Source organism: Dromiciops gliroides, chromosome 1 (genome assembly GCF_019393635.1).
Source record: "Dromiciops gliroides isolate mDroGli1 chromosome 1, mDroGli1.pri, whole genome shotgun sequence".
Lineage (NCBI taxonomy): Eukaryota > Metazoa > Chordata > Mammalia > Microbiotheria > Microbiotheriidae > Dromiciops > Dromiciops gliroides.
This window is the reverse complement of record NC_057861.1, coordinates 249,434,119-249,455,279: the sequence shown is the minus strand read 5'-3', so window position 1 is coordinate 249,455,279 and position 21,161 is coordinate 249,434,119. Positions and strand designations below refer to the sequence as shown.

General features: G+C 41.0%; 1 protein-coding gene across 2 annotated transcripts in view; it reads right to left on the bottom strand.

The window, feature by feature from the left end:
• RNF138 (ring finger protein 138) overlaps positions 1-15,308 on the bottom strand; it is a 41,191-nt gene extending 25,883 nt beyond the window's left edge. Inside the window, exons 1-3 of one of the 2 annotated variants that reach the window (XM_043962630.1) lie at positions 15,007-15,308; positions 14,270-14,324; positions 13,671-13,831 (exon numbers count right to left, since the gene is read on the bottom strand). In XM_043962630.1, coding sequence (XP_043818565.1) covers positions 13,671-13,780 — 110 coding nt within the window. In that variant the 5' untranslated portion in view covers positions 13,781-13,831; positions 14,270-14,324; positions 15,007-15,308. Of the gene's footprint in view, positions 1-13,670; positions 13,832-14,269; positions 14,325-14,645; positions 14,834-15,006 lie in introns of those variants that run through there. The other variant, XM_043962621.1, reaches the window with a different exon arrangement.
• Positions 15,309-21,161: the final 5,853 nt, after the last annotated feature.

The window sequence follows — 21,161 nt, the reverse complement described above, 5'->3', positions numbered from 1 at the left end:
AATTTACTTTTGGTAGAGCTGTGGACTATTCCAGCCATTCTGGGAAACAATCTGGTACCATGCCCCAAAAACTATTAAACTGTGTATATACCAAAAAGGAATAAACAAATAGATGGATGGATGGATGGATGGATGGATGGATGGATGGATGGATGGATGGATGGATGGATGGATGAATGAATGGATGGATAGATGAATGAATGAATGAATGTAAGTAAATAAATATATTGACTGTGTAAATCCTTTGATCCACAGATACCACTGCTGTGTCTATGTCCTAAGGAGAACAGGATTATTTATAGTGGCTCTGAGGTGGCAAAGAACTGGAAAGCGCAAGAGTTAACCATGAATTTGGGAATAGCTGAACAATTTGTGGTATATATGAATGTCCTAGAATACTATTGTGCTGATAGAAATGAAAAAAATGGTTTCAGAGAACACTCAGAGGAAGTTCTTAGGAATTCTGATCAACACAATGACCAAGCACAATTCCAGATGACATTCCAGAGGACCAGATGAAAGAAGTTTCCTACCTTCTAATAAATGTGATTAAACTAGAGACAGGGGCAAATTATTTTTGGAGACATAAACTGCGTAGAAATTTGTTTTGCCTAACTACATGTCTGTAACAGGGAATTTTCTTAATTTGGGGGTAAAGAGGTAGACTAGAAAAAAAGATTATCATTTAAAAAAAGCTAATTTCGGCCTCAGACACTTGACACTTACCAGCTGTGTGACCCTGGGCAAGTCACTTAACCCCCATTGCCCCGCAAAAAAAAACAAAAACAAAAACAAAAAAAGCTAATTTCATTTTTAAAAAATATAAATATAAATGAATGAATGAATAGAATGCTGGATTGGCCAATGAGGAAAAGGCCTTAAATACAACTGGATTGAGGGAATCACTGTAGGTTCTCGAGCAGGCAAAATAGTATTAGGATAATGATAGCATTGGCAGTAACCAAGGTTTCAGAGTGTCTTGTTTGGAAGTCAAAATGATGAGTTAAGAATTAGACAAAATTAAGGAAGACATCCAGTAGAAACTTCCAAATAGGAAAGACTGGGTTCAAGCACAGAATGTAAACACTAGGAAAATATTGAGACCAATTTGGCAACACTATCTTCACATAGGTAAACGATGAACTCAACTTTCCTTACTGTCTCCTGTTCCTTTTTTCATCATTTTTATAAGTTATCTTCCCAAGTAAAGGACACTTAAGAATTGTTCCTTGCATTGCCAAAGGGCATACCACTTTAAAACCTTTAAAGAGTAGGGACCAAGATTATCTTTCTCCCGAAATTATTTGGTATATAACCTATCTACACTCCTTGAGATCAAAAAGAACGAACAAGTATTGACCATAACCCTGTCTCTTAGGCATCAAGTCCTGCACAACCTGACTCCAATCTGTTTCTCCAGGCTGGTTATATACATTACCATCCCATCACCCACTCTGTTATAGTCAAATTGGCCTTTTTGATATTCCCAGTACACACTACATTCCAGACAGCTCCCCATGCCTGAAATCCTTTCCAAGGCTTAGCTCAATAACTATCTCTTATGAAGTCTTCCCTAACCTTCCACACCAACACTCCTCACAAACTGCTTTTCTTTGCATATAGTGGCACATAATGAATGGTTGCAGAGTGAATAAAATTATTGTTGCAAAAGTGATTCATTGTGTCAGGCTTAGATGAAATGGAACTCTAATCTCCCTTCCAAATTCTAAGGGAGAATCAATACCTCTTCCCCAAAATACCTTGTGTTTATTTGGTATATATTTACATGGGTACTTGTGGTTCTCCCCAAAAAATGTAAGCTCCCTACCAAGAAAATTTTATCTCTTTATCTCTAAGATCTTTAATATAGTAGGCACTTGGGCTTGTTTATTGATCGACACTAAAGGGGTAATGTGCAGTCAAGGATAATAGTGGTTGGTTGTCTTTTAAAGCCCCTCCATAACCAATGATAGTGGCTTCCTAGCTGTTCCACACACCAGACACATCATCTGATTTCTGCATTTTCACTTGCTGTCCCCATGCCTGGAACTCTCCTCTTCTTAATCTCCTAACTTCTGTTTTCTTCCAAACCTCAGCTAAAACGCCACCTTCTGCAAGAAACCTTTTCCTATTCCCCTTAATCTAATGCTTTCTCTGTCTCTTGATTATCTCCAATTTATCCTGTACATTGTATACAGTGGTTTGCATGACTAAAAACATGAGAGCAGGGAATATCTTTTTCCTTTTTTTTTGTTTTTTTTTTGTGGGGCAATGAGGGTTAAGTGACTTGCCCAAGTGTCTGGGGTGGGATTTGAACTCAGGTCATCCTGAATCCAGGGCTAGTGCTTTATCCACTGTGCCACCTAGCTGCCCCAGGGAATATCTTTTTACCTTTCTTTGTATCCCCAGCACTTAGCACAGTTACTAGAAGACACTTAATAAATGCCTGTTCACTGATAATGAAATGGGCTTTTTTATTCCATTAGCACAGAGGAAATGACTGGGTCAGTATGCATTTCCACTCATCTTACCTTTAAGGCCAAAAGATATTTAAAACCAAAAGATTAAGGGTATACTGGGGGGGGCAGCTAGGTGGTGTAGTGGATAAATATTCAGGAGGACCTGAGTTCAAATCTGGCCTCAGACACTTGACACTAGCTGTGTGACCCCAGACAGGTCACAGAACCCCCATTGCCCCATTAAAAAAAAAAAAGGGGGGGTATACTAGGAACAGAAACACTTAACATTATATTGATTAGATGCTACTATAACTCCTATTTTCTGCCTTAAAGCTTTTGAAGTTATTGGTTCTGCAGCAGGAGTACAGAAAGGCACAGGATTCCAAGAAATCAGCCACTACCTATGTCATAGCAATAGCTACACCTAAACATGCATCATTTTCTTCCCATTTCCCTCTCAGGTAGGCTGAGCACATTAAAACCAACATCCCCCACTGTTAGGGAATCCTTAGAATTTTGGAGCTGAAGAGAGATTAGAGATTCATCTCATCCTACTCCTACCTGACACACAGGTGCTTTGCTGTTAGCTCTTAACAAAATCTTTAATTCATTCATGAACCTCCTCTTCAATCATTCATTTATTCCATAACCATTCATCAAGCACTACTACATGCAAAACCTACCCTTGTACACCTCCAATAATGAGGGAAATTCATTACTACCATTTTTTAAAAGCTTTGTTAGGTAATTCATTCCTCCTTACCTTATAAGACTAAACACAAATATGCCTCTCTGTAACTTCTACATATGGATCCTAGTTCTGTCCTACAGAGTACAACACTAAGTTTAACCATTTTTCCACTAGGACAATCCTTCCAATACAATCAGACCATTTTTCATATAAACTGCTATTCTAGTCATATCTTCCCAATCCTGCTGCCGAGGTTGTACAAAGAAACTACATAAGTATTTTCTTATGTTTAGGTTTGACTCACCATCACAGGCTATTCAAAATCTTTTTTAATCCAATTGTCATCCAAGCTTTATGTAATCCACAAATTTGCTAAGTGTGTCATGTATATTTTCAACCAGGGGAATAAGCCAGGCAGAAACTCTGAAGTATACCACTGGAGATCTCCCTCAAAGCTGATGCTCAATTAACATTCTTTTTTAATAGCTATTCAACCAGTTCTGAAATTATCTAAAATTTATTTTCATTTCTTCATTTTCTCCATAAAGCTGCTGTGACCAACTCAAATACCTTCAAGTATGGTATGTCTACAATATTTCCCTACGCCAATCTTAGCAATCCTATCAAAAAAATAGTTAGTTTGCCATGATCTGTAAAGAACACACTGCCAGTCATCCATGATCAAAGTCACCCTCCTTGTGCTTATAAACTGATTTTATAACCCATTCTAAAAATTTTCCTTCCATTAAAGTTCTACTCTGGGGCAGCTAGGTGGCGCAGTGGATAGAGCACCAGCCCTGGAGTCAGGAGGACCTGAGTTCAAATCCGGCCTCAGGCACTTAACACTTACTAGCTGTGTGACCCTGTGCAAGTCACTTAACCCCAATTGCCTCACTAAAAAAAAGTTCTACTCAGATGCTTCTTTCTATTTGGAAATAGCTTAAGTACCCCTCAGCAAAAGACTATAAAGCTGTGCCAGGTCTTTCCAGTTAAAAATGTTTCATGTATGAGCTTAGCAACATTTTATTGTCTGTCAACTAAGGACCCACTCAGGCAAAATCGGGAAATATTCATTATCATATTCGCTATGTGGTAATTATTCAGACGCAACTCTAAAGAAAATATCCCTGGTGGTAAAAAGGTTGTACTCTCCCATCGTTGGCGGGTAGTATCCAAATAGAGTATTAAAATTAAGAATTCTTCCAGAAATTAACAAGCTCACTACTATAGTTGGAAAAATCCATGTTCTCCTTTTCAAAACTGGGCCATATGGACAATCTCTAGTACTATGAAGCCTCTCCTACAATCAGTAACAGTAGTTAAGCAATCATACATATAATATCTTTCACTACCTACAAACGTAGTAATTCATTTTGACTAGTTATTAAAAGTATGCATCCAGGGAGTGTGAAGAGCTAAAATTCCAGCTACAATGTCTAAAATCTAATGAGTGGTCACCTTAAATTAGAAGCTTTAGCAAGAGTTTAGACTTTTAAGTATTTATTAAAGTGCATCAGAAGTTGGTGAGGGGGAGAGAGAGGTAAAAAGCAAACTTCATCTAACTATCTAAGAGACCCAGCATCTGACCCACCAAGCCAAGGTCAGGAACCAAAGGGCCCTCAATTCCCCCAAGGCTTCTCCCATAACCTTCCTGTGAAACAGGAAATAGGGCCATCCACACACACAGCTCCAAGCTAACTGGCTGGTAACACTGACTGACAACTACCCACAGAGGGCAGACACAACTTCCAGAGGCTGAAGTCACATGTTTTCTTTTCAGGCCAGAGCTCACAATGTCCCCTCCAGCAGGGGGTATCATTCCAATTCTCACAGAGGCAGCTAGGTGGTGCAGTGGATAAAGCACTGGCCCTGGATTCAAGAGGACCTGAGTTCAAATTCAGACTCAGACACTTGACACTTACTAGCTGTGTGACCTGGGCAAGTCACTTAACCCTCATTGCCCTACCCCCCCCCCAAAAAGTGTGTGTCCATAAAGGAGCACAGAAAAACTCCAATCATGTTGGTCTATATTTCCCTCTGAAGGAATGTTTCTGACATCAAATCAGTTGTGTCTTCTGTGCCTCCAAAAGAACAAGGTGACCCTACTGGTCTGTATCAATTCAACAGGCATCATAAAGAATCTACCGTGTAAAAGCATACATAATTTCTCAAGCTTACAATTAATTACAGGGATAAAGTGAATATAGTATGAGAAAACTTGAAGACGGAGAAAAGATTGATAACTCATACACTCAGAACTAGTCAAGCAAAAAAAAATAGCCATTAAAGGTTTCCTGACAACTTGGAAGAGACAGAATGGTTATCAAACTTACAGATAACAAAGCTGGTAGGAACAATTAACACACAGGCTGACAGATTATGAAATAAATGCTGATGAGTTAGCTGTTGAGGCAGCTAAGTAGAATAGAGTATAGAACTCTACTAGACCTGGAGTCAGGAAGGCCTAAGTTCAAATTTAGTCTTTGGCACTTACTACTATGTGACCCTCAGTAAATCAACCAACTTCTCTCTCCCTCAGTTTCCTCATCTCTAAATGGAAATAATAGCACCTACCTCCCAGGGTTAGGATCAAATAAGATATCTGTAAAGTGCTTTGCAAACCATATGGCACTAAGTAAGTGCCTTCATCATCATCATCACCACCACCACCAGACTGAATCTATTAAAATTACATTTATCGGGGCAGCTAGGTGGCACAGTGGATAGAGCACCCCTTGATTCAGGAGGACCTGAGTTCAAATCTGGCATCAGACACTTAACAATTACTAGCTGTGTGACCCTGGGCAAGTCACTTAACCCCAACTGCCCCACCAAAAAAAAAAAAACCAAGCACCTGAACCTGAAATAAACAGGATGGTCTAACCCCAAGAGGTGGAGGTCAACAAAGGAAGCAAAGTCTATAACAACTGCAAGCAAACAACTCAAGGGAAAAATGAATTTTCTACAAGGACTACACAAATACCTAGAATTAAGCAAGCGATAAAAGATGAAAATGAAAGCTGTGGAAGAAACAACTGGAAAGAGATTAAGAAGCTTATCCAGAAGCTGGCAAACTTTACCCATGTAAGGACTCCCTGAACAATAGAATAATAGCAAACAAATCAATGACACCCTGATAAGTAAATTTAGAAAACCAAAATAGTGAAAAAATAGGGGGAAAAATGTAAGAGGTTGGGAGATATCTAATTTAGGAACTGTCAGACCTCCCTGAAAACCATGATTTAAAAAAAAAAAACTTAAGACACTATATTTCAAGATATAACTGGAAATGCCCAGAATAAGCTAACTGGGAAAATAAGCTAAAAGGAATCCACCAATCACCTCACGAAAAGATTAGGAATGTCACAGGCAAAACGTAGAAATCCTCCTTCAAAGTAAAAATACTGCAAGTAACTAGATAAAAGTTCAAGTATTAAGGAACCACAGCCAGAATGTGAATAAAATTCTAAAAGGCAAACTTACAAGCAAAATTCACTTACCCTGCAAAGTGGAGTACAGTAAATTCTGCTATAATGTTCATTTTGAAAACATTCTATTTGTTTTCCAATGTGTTATTAGGGCATAAAGAGCTTAATGTAAATGATTTTCATGAGAAAACAGCTAGAAATCAGAAAAATCCATGTGGGCCCTGTTCAATTACAAAATGTACATATCAGAGACAAGGACAATGAGTTATATACCTCATCCATATCTAAAATGTTTGTCTGATTATAAATAATCCTCCTTATGCCACTTCAAAGTAATCCACAAGCTGCAACTCTTCCAACGCCCACTTTCCATAAGAAAACTTCAGGTTTTTTCAAAGTAAGGTACTACAGGGAGAATGACTCACTAAAGCTGCCCTCTCCTCTATAGACATCAACTTTGCCTGCCCTGCCCAGCCCAACTGGTAGGAGCACAGGAACAGGCAAAGCAGAGTCCAAGGCCACACACTTTACCACTATTTATTTTAGCATTATATATTTCAGTGTTATGCATTATGTATTACTATCTTTTTTTTTAAGTGTCACTGAGGTTTGAGTGTTGTGTCCCTAACAACATTTTCTCCAGAAGCTCTGTATTTTTATATGGTGATCTTTAGGAACAAACACTATCAGAACTGAAAGTACAATCCTACTATAAGAGGGATAAATGGAACTGCATTTCTGATATAAAGACCAAAGCTAAGTTGGAACTTTGAAATAAAAGCATGAGACAAAAGAAACCTGGAATCGTAAATTTGTCTGAGCAACTGAAAGGGTATGTATGATGACATAGTGCTAACATTCTAACAGAAGGGAAGAAATAAGTATCCCTTCAGAACATTAATGTCTTCAAAGAATATTAGGAGTAACAGAGGACATGGAGTTGTATTGCTTCTACAAGTCTGAAAAGGAAAAAGGGAGAGTAAAAGGAATACACAAGACTTAGAAGTGGAAAAAGTGGATTCTATTTCTTAATATTGGGATGCATAAAAAAACAGTAGTACACAAAAACATGTTAGAAGGAACATAAGTTGAACCTCACTGTTCAGACAAAGAAATCAAAAACAGACAATTTCCTGTGGGGATGCATCAGACTCAAGAAGGAAAAAAGCATGGAGGGATAAGGTAGGTAGGGACTGGGGGGCAAGTGATTCAGAGGATCAATAATGCTGGAAAATCCAGGGAATTGATTGGGGGAGTGGAGGGAGGGGCAGGGAAGATGAGAAGAAAGGAGAGAGGAGGATTAGACCCTAAGGGGATAACCATCAGTTGGGGAAGGAGACTGAACAAATTGTGGTATATGAATGTAATTGAGACTATTTCAGAACTGATGAGTGAAGTGAGCAGAACCAGAATACAATTTATACAAGGATTACACCATAATTAAAAACAACTTTTAAATACTCTAATAAATGCAAAGACCAAATATTTCTCCAGAGAATCTTTGAGGAACTCCTAGCAGGGGTGATGGGCAATCCAAGATTTCCAAGATTTATCAAAAAGCATGCATTTTCTAATATGCTTTGATTGGCTATGCTTAATTTGTTAAAAGTATTTTTTCCTTTTTCTGTTTTTATTTCAGAATGAGGGGCTCTCAAAGTAGTTAGTTTGCAACAGTCATGCCAAAAAAAAGGTCATTCAAAGATTTTTTTTAAAATAATGGGTCTCAATAGAAGTTCAGAAGGAAGCACAGACAAGCAAGATAGTTTTGAAAGTAATGTTAAATTTATTACATACTTCTCTAAAAAAGCAATCAATATGAAATGAAGATTCAAAGTTTCATATACAATCCTTTTTTTCTGCTGTGAATATGGAAATGCTTTTTAAGTTCAGAATAAGAAACAAAATTATCAAGACAGACCTATAAATACTAGAGAAAAACTGTGAAGAAACTGAGCCAATTTTTAAAAAAGGAGAGGTTTTACTTAATTTACTTGTTATTCAGTGCCATACCAAAATAAGAAAGGATTATTTTACAGCATTAGAAAAAAAAAAGTAACTTCATCTGGAGAAACAAAAGGTAAAATATCTCAAGGGGAAAAAAATAGGGGCCTAGCAATATCCAATTCTCAAACTATGCTACAAAGCAGTAAATCATTAAAGCCAGTTTTAAAACAGAGAGGTCCAAAAAAGACTATTGTACACACAATATAAAAAATCAAATGAACCCAAAGGCCCCAAATATTGGGATAAGGGATTTAGAATTTGACAAAAACTGCTAGGGAAAATGGAAAGCAGTTTGGCAGAAATTTGATATAGACCATGATACTCTGTGTCACAACCCTTTATAAGAAAGGTAAACACCTATAAGCCCCTTCTCAGAATGTTTTTGAATGCATAAAATAAAATGCATTTGATTACAAAGGAAACTACATTAAAATCGTTATCAAAATAGTAAGTAAATAAATAAATAAATAAGCCAATGGACACCAGGTTAAGAACCCCTGGTATAGATAAAACATCTCATACCAACCACACCAAAATAAACTCCAAATGAATATTTGACAAAGTCATAACCCAAATAAATTGGAGAACCAATTCAAATACCTTTCCCAACTCCCCCATTAGACTGTGAGCTCCATGGCAAGAAAAGTCTTTGTATCCCCCAGGGTTACTTAGCACAGTACCTGGCACATAGTTAAGTAATTAATACATGCTTGTCGACCAACAATGAATAGAGAATAGAAAGGTTCATGATAAAATATGGGATAGAGATGACAAAAGAATCAATGGACAATTCTGATTACATTATAATTAAAGATTTTTTACAAACAAAACCAATGCAGTTAAAATTAGCAGAGAAACTGCTAACTTGGGGGGCGGGGAGGGGGTGGGTGAATCTTTTTAGGAAGTTTCAATGACTTATTCTAAGAAACTGCCATTCCCCAATACATAGTCAAAGGATATAAACAGGTGGTTTTGAAAGGAAGAAATCCGCTTAAGCTGTAAACAACCACAAAAAAAAAAAAGTGCTTTGGGGGGCAGCCAGGGGCACAGTGGATAGAGCACTGACCCTGGAGTCAGGAGGACCTGAGTTCAAATCCAGCCTCAGACACTTAACACTTACTGTGTGACCCTGGGCAAGTCACTTAACCCCAACTGCCTCACCAAAAAAAAGAAAGAAAAGGAAAAAAAGTGCTTTTAATCACTAATAGAGAAATACAAATTACACCTCAGAGGTTCCTCCTCATACCCAACAGATTGGTAAATATGGCAAAAAAAAAGAAAAATGATAATTGTCAGAGGGACTGAGGGAAAATAAGCACACAGCTGGGGGAGCTGTGAATTGATCCAACCATTCTGGAAAGCAATCTGGATCTTTGCCCCAAAAGTCACTAAGTTGACTGACCCACGGATACCTCAACTAGGCTTGTAACTCCCCCCAAAATATCAAAGAAAGATAAAAAGAACCCATGTGTACAAAAATATAATAGCCTTTTTTGTGATGACAAATAACTGGAAACTAAAGGAGAAATCAGTTGGAGAATGGATGAACAAATTCTGGTATATGAATATAATGGAATATTATTGTTTCATATAAAAGGAAGAAAATTAGTGGTTTCAGAGATACCTGGGAAGATTTGCATGAACTGATGCTAAGTGAGAAGAACCAGTAAAGTTTGCATGATAAGGTGAGAACAATTTATACAGTAACAACATTTAAAGACAAATAACTTTGAAAGACTTGAACAATGATCAAACACTACAACACAATTTCCAGAGGATTGATGGTGAGGCTACCCCAATGACAGAGTGGGAAAGGATTCAAAATGCAAAAAACATACATTTTCAAACATGGCCATGTGGAGATTTGTTTTGCTTAACTATTTCACATTTGTTACAAAAAGCTTTTGTTTTTTTCCATTTTCTTTCATTTTGCTTAAGAGGGAAGAGATGAGACTAGAAGGAATAACTGACAAGTAGAACAGCTTTAAAAGTTACATGTTAAATTTATTATATACTTAAAAAGAAAAGGAAGTCATACATGATAGAGCTTTGTACTTCTATGTACAATCTTTTGGTTCTACTATGTTTATGCTAACATTCATTTTATTGGGTGTTCTAAATTTAAAAATCTAAAAATTTGAACTAAATAAAAAATAAGCCTTGTAGGTCTTTAAAGCAAATTATAGCACCGTATTTCTTCAGACAGGCCAACAGAAAAGTTAAAGTAGTTCAGAAGCAGCAATATGCGGGAAGGGAAGGCTGTTGTTGACTTTTGAAAGCTATGAAATTTAGAGTTTAGTCATCTCAGTAAGGTAAACAACCATTTTTAAAAATTGTGTTGAGAAGTGTATGTGAATACAAATATTTAATATTTGTTGTGATAGAACATCAACACTTATAGACAAAATTCACACATCATGAAATTGTAAACTTAATCTTCCCCATTCAACTGCAGAAGTGGAAGAGACTATAGATGTAAAAATATATATGTGTGTGTGTGTGTGTGTAAACACATTCAATATATTGTAGTTAGTTCTGCTGAATTTGTAGGTTTTTTCTTCTGAATTATTTTGTTAAAGGGACAGCTCACTCAGTACAAGGGATGAGTAATGAATGTGATATAAAGATTAAAATGAATAAATACTAACAAAACTTAAAACAAAATCGAAGCCTGCTGCTAAAGTATAAAACCAGTTAGTTGCTTTGTTTCCAAGTCTTTGTGGGTCTAAGGAGAAAATGGAAATATAAGGAGGTATTAAGAAAAAAAATTAAAAATGTATTGTTTCAAAGCAATAGTAAAAAGTAAAAAATAAACTATTGTATTCATGACTGTTTTTTCTTTTTTAAATTGTTCACTTACAGATCCTTAAACCAAATATCGATAAGACATTTGTCCATTTTAATGAAATTGAAACAATATGTTATCACAGTTGTTTCTTAGCACTGCATTTTTAATCCTCAGAAAGGACCTGGGTAGCAGAGATGGTCACATCATTGACTTTAATGTGTGGGAAATCCCTTCAGAGAAGCAACACAAACCTAAAGAGTGTTGGAATTGCCACAGGTTCAAATCGGAAGTGACTAGCCCAAGGACACTTAAGTATCTGATAGCAATTTGCACCAAGGTCTACCAGATTCCAGAACCAATAAGATCCACTGGGCAAGAAGTTCTTAACTTTTTTCCGTCATGGACTCCTTCCTTTGGGAGGTGAAACCTGTGGAAACCCATTCTCAAAATGAATGATGTTTTAAAATTTATTTAAAAAAAAACACAGGATTATAAAGGAAAAATCAATTATATTGAAATACAGTTTATTTCAAGCTCAAGACCACAGGTTAAGATCCAAGAGTGAAAAAAAAAATTTTTTAAAGGTCCCTGGGATTGTTTCCGGTGATAAAAGCTATGAAATGAAGTTCATTTCTCTACTCTGCCTTCCATGTTCCTTTTCTTTACTCTCAATATTTTCATTCACACTTACAGCTCTAAGATTAAGTTACAGAAGAATTGTTGATGTGCATTTGTTGTAGTCCCCCTACAACCAATGATATCAGAGGATCCTACCCAAATGGGAAAAAAAATCAAGGACATAGCTCTAAGAATTGGAAGGAATCTTAAAGGACATGTAGAACAACCTTCTTATTTTTTTAGATGAGTAAACGGAGTCCCAGGAAGCTTAAGTAATTTTAATTTTGGTCCTTAGAACTAAAAGCACGGATTTGGACTCAGCTTGGATTTGAATCCATGCTCTCTGCTCACTATCTGTGTGATCACAAGTCACAACTTTCATGGGCCTTAGTTTCCTGTTATAAATGGGGGAGGGGATGGGGAACTAGATATAAATCTCAAATTGTAGTACTCGGAGAAGTGAAGCTTCTCTATTGAGCTGCCTCAATAAAATTTTCTTTCGGGGCAATGAGGTGAAGTGACTTGCCCTGGGTCACACAGCTAGTGTGTTAAGTGTCTGGGGTCGGATTTGAACTCGGATCCTCCTGAATCCAGGGCCGGTGCTTTATCTACTGTGCCACCCAAGTGCCCCTCAATAGAATATTTATATCCCCAAGAACCAGAACACCACCTCCAACGAAAAAAGCTCCAAATAAAAGCTGCTTAATTGATTCAAATCCCCTATGGTCACATTTCCCACACCCCCAACTAAAACCGCTGTTTTCTTTTTACACACACACACACACACACACACACACACACACACACACACACACACACACACACACACACACGACACTCGTGGGAGTTGGGAACAAGAAAAAATGCTACAACGCTAATTAACGGAAATAATATCACTTTTTTGGATGGAAGAATGAACAAATTACCGTAGCCTCCAACTCAATTAACGAAACCATTCCACAACAATCAGAAAAGGAAGTTTTTAGAAGGTCTTTAAGTCAAGACAACAAGCATTTATTGAGCACCAACTATGTACTCCTAAGAGCTGGTGATACAAGGAAAGGCAAAAACAGAAAAGCCCAAAAATGGTGGGTTTGGGGTCCCTAGAATAGACGTAGATTCTCAGAGGAACGAAAATCTAGTTGCCCTTGAGACACCCCGCCCCCCGCCCCAATTTCGTGAGAATAGGGGAAGGGAGATATCTGAGCGGCCCCCGCACGGCTACCGCTGCGGATCGGGCTCCCAGGCGACCTGAGAGAGTGAGAGCCACATCCGGCCCAAAGGCGATTTGGGGGCACTCGCCACCACCTCCCCCCACCCCCTTCCCCACCTCTCTGCAGGGCTGAGCTGGGGAAGAGGGCCTGCGGACGTAAACCTGCGAGTCTGGGGTCCGACACCCCCGAGGGCCTCGGGGAGGGGGGGAGATGGGGAGGGGGCTCTCGAGGCCGGGGTCGGGAAGCCCCCCCTCCTCCTTGCTCAGGCGGCAGGAGGGGAGCGAGGGGGCGGCGGCCGGGCCCGAGGAACGCGGCCGAGCTTCCGGCCGCTTCCTTCGACCCCGCGAGGGGAACAGGCGGGGCCGCACCGGGGCGTGGGAAAGGGGGGTGCGCGCCGGCCCCTGCCCCGGGGCTCGGGACTGGGGCCCGGGGAGGAGGGGGAGGAGCTCGGGGCGCGCGGTTACTCACACGTGCTGACAGGCCGCGGTCCGCACCGGGGTCTTGAACACTTCCTGACAGACCGGGCAGTAGAAGTCGTCTTCGGTGTAGGACGTGGCGGTGGAGAGCGTCTCGGCCATGGTGCGGGGCTGGCGGGAGACGGCGATGGCGGCGGCCCGGGTCCTGGCTCCCTGCGCGCACCGAGGGAAGGGGGAGGGGGAGAGGGAAGCGGCGGCGGCGGCGGCGTCAGGAAGCAGCTCGCGCCAGGAAGGGGGGGGCGGGAGAGGGGGGGAAAGAGTAGGAGGAAGAGGAGGAGAAGGAAGAAGAGGTGGACCCTAGGGAAGGAGCCGAGGGGGAGGGGGCGGGCGCAGCAGTCACCGCCACTTCACCCATGGCAGTTGCTGGGGCGGATGATTATGATGAATATGGGACCTCTCCCCCCCTCCCATCCGCCGCCAGGACCCCTCCCCCCTACCCATCTAAACCCGGGCAGCTGGCGGGCCGGCGGGGGAAGGGCTCCAGCCCCGGGATCCGCCCCGCGATCCGCCCCGCCCCTCCCCCAGCCCCCGAACCGGGTCCGGGCCCCGCGGGGAGGAGGAGAGGGGTAGGCCCTCGCGGCCCGGCCTTACCTGGGCTGCTCGGTAGCTAGTGGGGTCCGCGCGGCTTGCTCTGACCCGGCCTGGCCTGGGAAGGGGAGAGAGGAGAGGGAGGAAGCGGGAGGAAGGGTTTCACTTTCGTTTTCGCGCGGCTTCCCTCTCTTGGGGTAGGGGGCGCCGGGAGACCAAGGTGGCAGGCTCTGCGGTCTAGTCCCCGCCTCCCAGGGCGGAAGCCACCCTCCCCCCACGCTGCCCTCCTGCGGGCAGAGCCCCGGGGGAGGAGGGAAGCGCTCACTTCGACTCTTCTCCCCCTCCTCCTCCCCGCCCTCAGCCTGCCCCTTGCCCCTACCCCTGCCCCCGGGGGCTGTGGGCCACTGGGCCCGGGAGCCACTCTTGCCCCGCCCGGTACCTGGCTAATTAGCGTGGCCGCCGCTCCTCCTCCTCCGGCTGCGGCTCCTGCTGCTGCTCTTCCTCCTCCTCCCCCATTCTCTCTTCCAGTTCTCTCTTCCCACCCCCTCCCTACAAGTTCCCCCTCAATCCTTTCATCCCGCGTTCCCCCCGGGTTCACGATCTCCTTCCAACCTTTTTCCCACCCTCCCCAGCCACCTCTTCATCCTCTTCCATCATCCCCCATTCTCCATCCTTCCCCCTCTCCATTCTCCTGTACCCCCTTTCCCAGCGTTTCCTCCGCATCCTCCCCCCACCTTCCCTTCCCTGACGCCGCCCCCGGCCGCCTCCGCTCTTCTGCCCCTGCAGCCGAAGACACTGACTTAGGAGGCCGGGAGTAGGGGTGATGGTACTGGCGCTTCCTTCCTGAGGGCACTTCTTGGCGGAGACGCGGCCCAGACCTGGGCTCCTGCTCCTTCTTCTCTGGCCGCTTCTGCCGCTACAGCAGAGGCAAGCAAAGAGGCGAAAGCAGGGAGAGCTGCGTCTCCACTGCTCACCAACCCTGCAGGAGGGACGTCCCCAAGCTCATGATGCGCACGGCTCCCCCGCCCCCCACCAGCAGTTCTCCCATGGCACTGCCCCTTGCCTGCTGCTTGCCTTTCGGTCCGCTGGGCGCCAGAGGACAAGGACGAGAAAGAAAGCAGGGGGTGGGAGGGGGGAGAGAGTGGGAGACAACCTTCGGGGCTTCCATAGCAACCGCCTTGTTTGGCTTTGGAGCAGGTTATGACATAGTAAACTGCGGCAAAACACACTCATGAGCTCCTTAACCTCCCTGTTTCTTCACTTCCTAACAAACCCGAGAAAAAGAGCGTGAAGACTACTGAGACTACTGACTTCCTCCACCTCTGAATCAGAAGGGGAAAAGCTTCGTATTAAAATTCTCTATTTTGATTTTGCATTACAGTTTAGAGCACAAAGAGAGAGACCAATCCCTATAATATACTGATGAGCAAAATGAAACCCTATCCTTTTCCCTAAGGTGACACAATAAGTGGCAGAGCCAGGAAGAGGTCTTTTATTTAGCTCCAAGGATTCCAAAGCCTTTCCATTGAAGCTGAACTTAGGTACCCCCACTTCTCAACCAAAGGACTTTGGTAAACTGCAGCTCTTGTGACAGTTCTGCAACTTGGAATTCTAATCTCTTATTAACTCGATGTGACTGTTACATCGTGTTGCTTGCTTTTTTCTCTTTCAGGCTTCAGAGGACAAGAACAAGGAATTTGGTGGGGGGAGGAATAGTGAGAGTAGGATAGAGCCAAAGAAAGCTGCTTACTTTGAATGCATTGTCTGCAAATAAGAAAGTGTTAAGACTAGATCAAATCAAAAAATCGCTCAATCATTTTTAACCACCTGCTATGTTCGAAGCCCTGTTCTACGTTGGGGATACAAAAAGAGGCAAAAAAAAAAAATCCCTGCCATCAAGGAGATTACAAGCTAATGGGGGAGGGCAGGGGCTATTTTCAAACAAATGTATACAAAGCAAGCTATGTACAGGATAAATAGAAAATAATGAAAAGAGAGATAGCACTGGAATTAGATGTCCTTAAGATAGTGGTGTCCAACTCAGAAATGGGGGCCACTAATACGTAAGAATCCCTGTGGACTACATGTTGACATGTTTAAAATGTAATGTTTTCTATATTTTATTGTTTTTTATTTTGTTAAATATTTCCCAATTACATTTTAATCTGATTCAGGCTGCACTCAGGAATATGGCAGACAGGCCTACTGTTTGACACCCCAGATCTAAGGTATCCTCCAATGCTAAACTTTCAATATTCCAAAAGGTGTTATGAAAGTGTGAGGAATACTTTTTTAAAAATATGGAAATCTGCAGGTGGAAGAGGCATTAAAAATGTATAAAAGTCATTTAAACTTCCCCTGTATTCTCCCTTGCTTTTAGCACAATTGAGAATTAGGTAAACAGACTTAACTATCTTTGACGCATATAAATTTCTCTTCACCAGCTCTATTGTGAACCCTCTAAATGTAGTTTAATCTGTAACCTTATTCTTAGGGGATGAATGAGATTAAGTGGGATATGGTGGACTTGAGTCAGTTTAGACTCTGAAATTTATTACCAGATTATTCTGTCCATGTTTAGTCCCATTGCTAATAACAGAATATTGTAGTAATCATGTATCTTGCTTTGCTGAACTTGGTGTACACTGGTACTCTCCCTGCTTGCATTCCAAAGCCCCCAGTCCTTGTATTCTGTTGCGACAACACACCTCTTACCACCACCACCCCCCTTGTCCTATGACCAAGCAGGAGAGCTGTCTCCTGCTAGCGAAGACCCACCCTGATACTGCCTCTCCCCTCTTGCATTCCTACGCCCTAGCTCCTGGTACCATCTCCCCCCTCTTCCCCCTTGCCCTCTCCTTACACGGGTGGAGTGGTTTCACCCTTTCCCCCTCCCCTTCCCCCCAGCTCTCGAACATAGCTGAGCATGCATCCATACCATGATCACGTGCTGAACACCCATACTGGGTGAGATAGGATTGAATGTTAGATTGTGAGCTCACCCTGTGCACAAGGAGACCCCCCCCAAAAAAAAAAACTTCCATAAAAACCCAATTCATGAGCTCATTAGCATACTCCACATCTCTTGCATGGGGTCACCTGTTCTCATGAGAATGAAATAAATCTGCCTCTGCTTGTCTTGGTGGTCTCCTTGAATTATTTGGGTAAACTGAGGCAATTGTCCCATACAGAGATGATTTTGTTAACTTTTATGACCTAAGAAGATATATGATTGCTGTAGGTCACAATTATTTCTCTGGAATATGGAAAGCAACTGCTTCTATGACAGCAAATAGAGACTCATCTCTAGAAGTTTAGCAATAAAAGAGCAAAGAATATATAATATTTTCAGTAAAATGAACTTATAAATCATCCAGTTTAATTCCTTCATGTTGTAAATGAGAAATCATAGGTCCAGAGGAATGGAATAATTTTTCTGAGGTAATCTAAGCCAGGTAGAGACAGAGCTGAAATTCATATCTGGACCTCCTGACAGTCCAGTATTCTTTCCATTTGTTATGGGCCCATAGCACCCCAGAAGAAGAACCTTCATCAAAGAACCTTCTCCTAGAGAAACTAAACCAAAGGACAGGCACACCTAAAGAAATAAGTGGAACCAGATCAGACTTAGCTAGCTTTGGGACTTCCACCCATCATTCTAGTCCCCCTCAACCCTGGGGAGATAAGTTTGGGTGTGGCTGCTTCCTTTGTGTTGAGAGCTCTGCAGCCACCCCTCACCCAATTACTCCAGCCACCACCAGTGGGGGATGGTCCTCCCTCACTAAGGGAACTTTCCACAGTCAGATGGTCACCCCCATCAGTCCTCTATAAAAGTACCTGCCTGTCTCCTGCTTGAGGAGATTGGTATCTCAGAGCCACTCTCTATGTGCCATGCCTTTCTCCCCATGAGAAATCCAAGGATTTCTTTCATGGTTTCCCTTCCCTTCCCTTCCCTTCCTTCCCTAAATAAATGACTATCTTATTCTAACTGCTTTTGTGTGCAAGAGGGCATAATTCTTTAAAGAGGAATTCCTAAGGACCCCGAACCCCTACCCCTATCCCAAACCCCCTACCCCATTTTCCCCATGACACATTCTACTATACTCTTGTAGATGGTAGCTGATGGTATAGTGGATAACTGTGGTACATCCACAAAGAAATTCTCTGAAAGCAATTAGAGATAGAGGAGTAGACACTTAGGAGAACAGGATTAGAGATTTGGCATCTTAAGATCATAGAATATAAAGCTAGAAGGGACTTTGAAGACCTGCTAGTACAGAGAAGTCTTAACCTAGGGTTCATGAACTTTTTTTTTAATACATACTTTGACAGTTTTCAATACAATTGGTTTCTTTTGTAATCTTAGATATTTTATTTTATTTTATGCATTTAAAAACATTATTCTGAGTAAGGGTTCAAAGGCTTCACCAAACGACCAAAATGTTAAAGAATTGCTAATCCATTCTAGCCCCTCATTTTGTAGATGAAGAAATTAAAATCTGAAGAAGTGAAATCATTAATCCAAAATCAGCCTTCAGAAATTAACATAACATCACAGAGTTAAACCATGAGTTTTATGTGGGAGAGAGCACAGGGAGAGAGAGAGAAATCAAGAGCAAAGAAATTTCAGGTGAAACAAAGTCTGGGAATGGTAAAAAGAGACAGAGAAGAAGCAATTGAAAAGGTAGTACAAGCTGAAGGAATTATGGCATATTCATGTAATGAAATACTATTGTATCATAAGAAATGATGAAAGAGATGGTTTCTGAGAAACCTGGGAAGAACACAATGAAGAGTGAAGTAATCAGAACCAGGAGAACAATTTACATAATAACAACAATTTGGAAAGACAAACAATTTTGAAAGTCTTAGGAATTCTGATGAAGACAATGACCAGCCACAGTTCCAGAGGATAAATGATGAAATATGCTACCCACCTGCAGGTAATGGACTCAGAATACAGATTCAGGCTTTTTTTTTTCTTGACATAGCTAATATAAGAGGGTTTTTTTATGGTTTGGTTTGATTTGGGTTTTGTTTTTCTTGCTTTCGCAAAGTGGGGGAAAAAGATGTGAAAGGAAGAGTATTTGGAGCTGAAAATAAAATTGAATTAAAAAAAAGAACAAGTTCAAGAGAAAAGGCCACTAAATTTTGTAAGCAATAAATCACTGTTCAATAAAAGAATGAATGAATGAAAAAGCATTTATTAAGCACTTACTATGTAACAAGCATTGTTCCTCAGGTCATAACTTCACCTGCTCTTGCCTGTGGTGAGGTGAATGTCTTGGGTCACCCAGAACACATCATCACCTGCCACAAGGTTGGGTCTTGATGGAGGGTCTTGAACAGGGTAATCACCTGCTTTTCTAAATTGACATCTCTCCAACTATAAATACTCTTGCCTTTCCTCAATGGTTAGCATACTCCCAAGCCTCCATACTCTCCCCATCCCTGTGATTCTGAACACCTAGTTTCCAATGTACAAAATCCATTCTCCTTCCTTTACCAACTCCTTTACTCCTTTCTCCCTCAACATACATAGCACACAGCAAAGAAGCTCATTTATCCAAATCATAACAGAAATCAGAGAAGTCAAAACAAACAAATCTAATTTGCACTAATTTAAAGAGTTATGAGGTAAATTAATGTTTATTGATTGATCATTTCCTATTGGCAAATATTGCCTTTTTCAAATATTTCTTATAAAGTATTTCATTTACATATCCTTATAGATGAAACTACTGAATCCTTCCTTCCATGAAATATATTTTTAAAAGTTGACCAAAATTGCTTGAGTTCTAGCGGGTGGGGGGGTGAAAATGGAGGAGGAAGAGAAGTTGGAACACAAAGTTCTAAAAAATTGATGTTAAAATTTGTTTTTACATATATTTTGGAAAATAAAATTCTATTCAATAAAAAAATAAAATAAAAGTTGGCCAAAATTATTATGGCTAAAGTACAATTTTGAAATGTTCTATATGTTAGGTTGGAAATATTTGGGGGAAATACCAATTGATTCAAGATCATCTTAAAGTAAATGATCTCTGAGATTTTATTCCTATTTTCTTAATTTCTACAATTTAATTTAATCTTCCAATTTAGCTATGATAGAATTCATTAAAATTTTTTTCTGAACAAGATTGATTTTTTTAAATTAACAAATGTATATACATAGATGTAGATATATCTGTATTTTTACATGTATTTATTTATATAAAATGCATACTCTGGCTCTGTGTGTATTTATATACAGAGATAATGCTGAAATGTTAGGGAATCTTTTTCTTTACTGCCATAAGCTCAACCTCCTACTGGCCTTGTTTCCACATTTGTTAGGGACTAATGCCTAGTACTGCATTTCCATTTAACCACTTTACATCAATTGGCTTTTACAAAAGAATTTTTCACTTACTTAAAAGATATAGTGGGGGCAGCTAGGTGGCACAGTGGATAAAGCACCAGCCCTGGATTCAGGAGTACCTGAGTTCAAATCCTCCGGCCTCAAACACTTGACACTTACTAGCTGTGTGACCCTGGGCAAGTCACTTAACCCCCATTGCCCCAAAAAAAGAAAAAGATATAGTAAGAACATATGTACAAACATATCTCCACCTTCCCCTTCCCTCCTCCCCTCCAACCGCACCCTGAACATATTCTTCCCTACACTACTTCAAATCTCTGAGACAAGGGGATTAAAATTTAGCTGAGTTCCTACATAGATAGCATCAGTCCCCTCAAATTCATATCCAAAGGCAGCACTACTGCTAAATGAGCTCTCATCTCAGCTTTTGCTGGCACGAGTCTAGAAGGATGCTCCCAAAGACTGCTTCTTGCTTTTCAGGGCATTTATGCTCGTTCTGTAAAACACAGCTTAAATTCTGACTCCCAGATCACATGAGTCTCCCAACCAAGGTTCTACTCCCTGTGCCTGGAACAGAAAAGAACAAACAAAAGG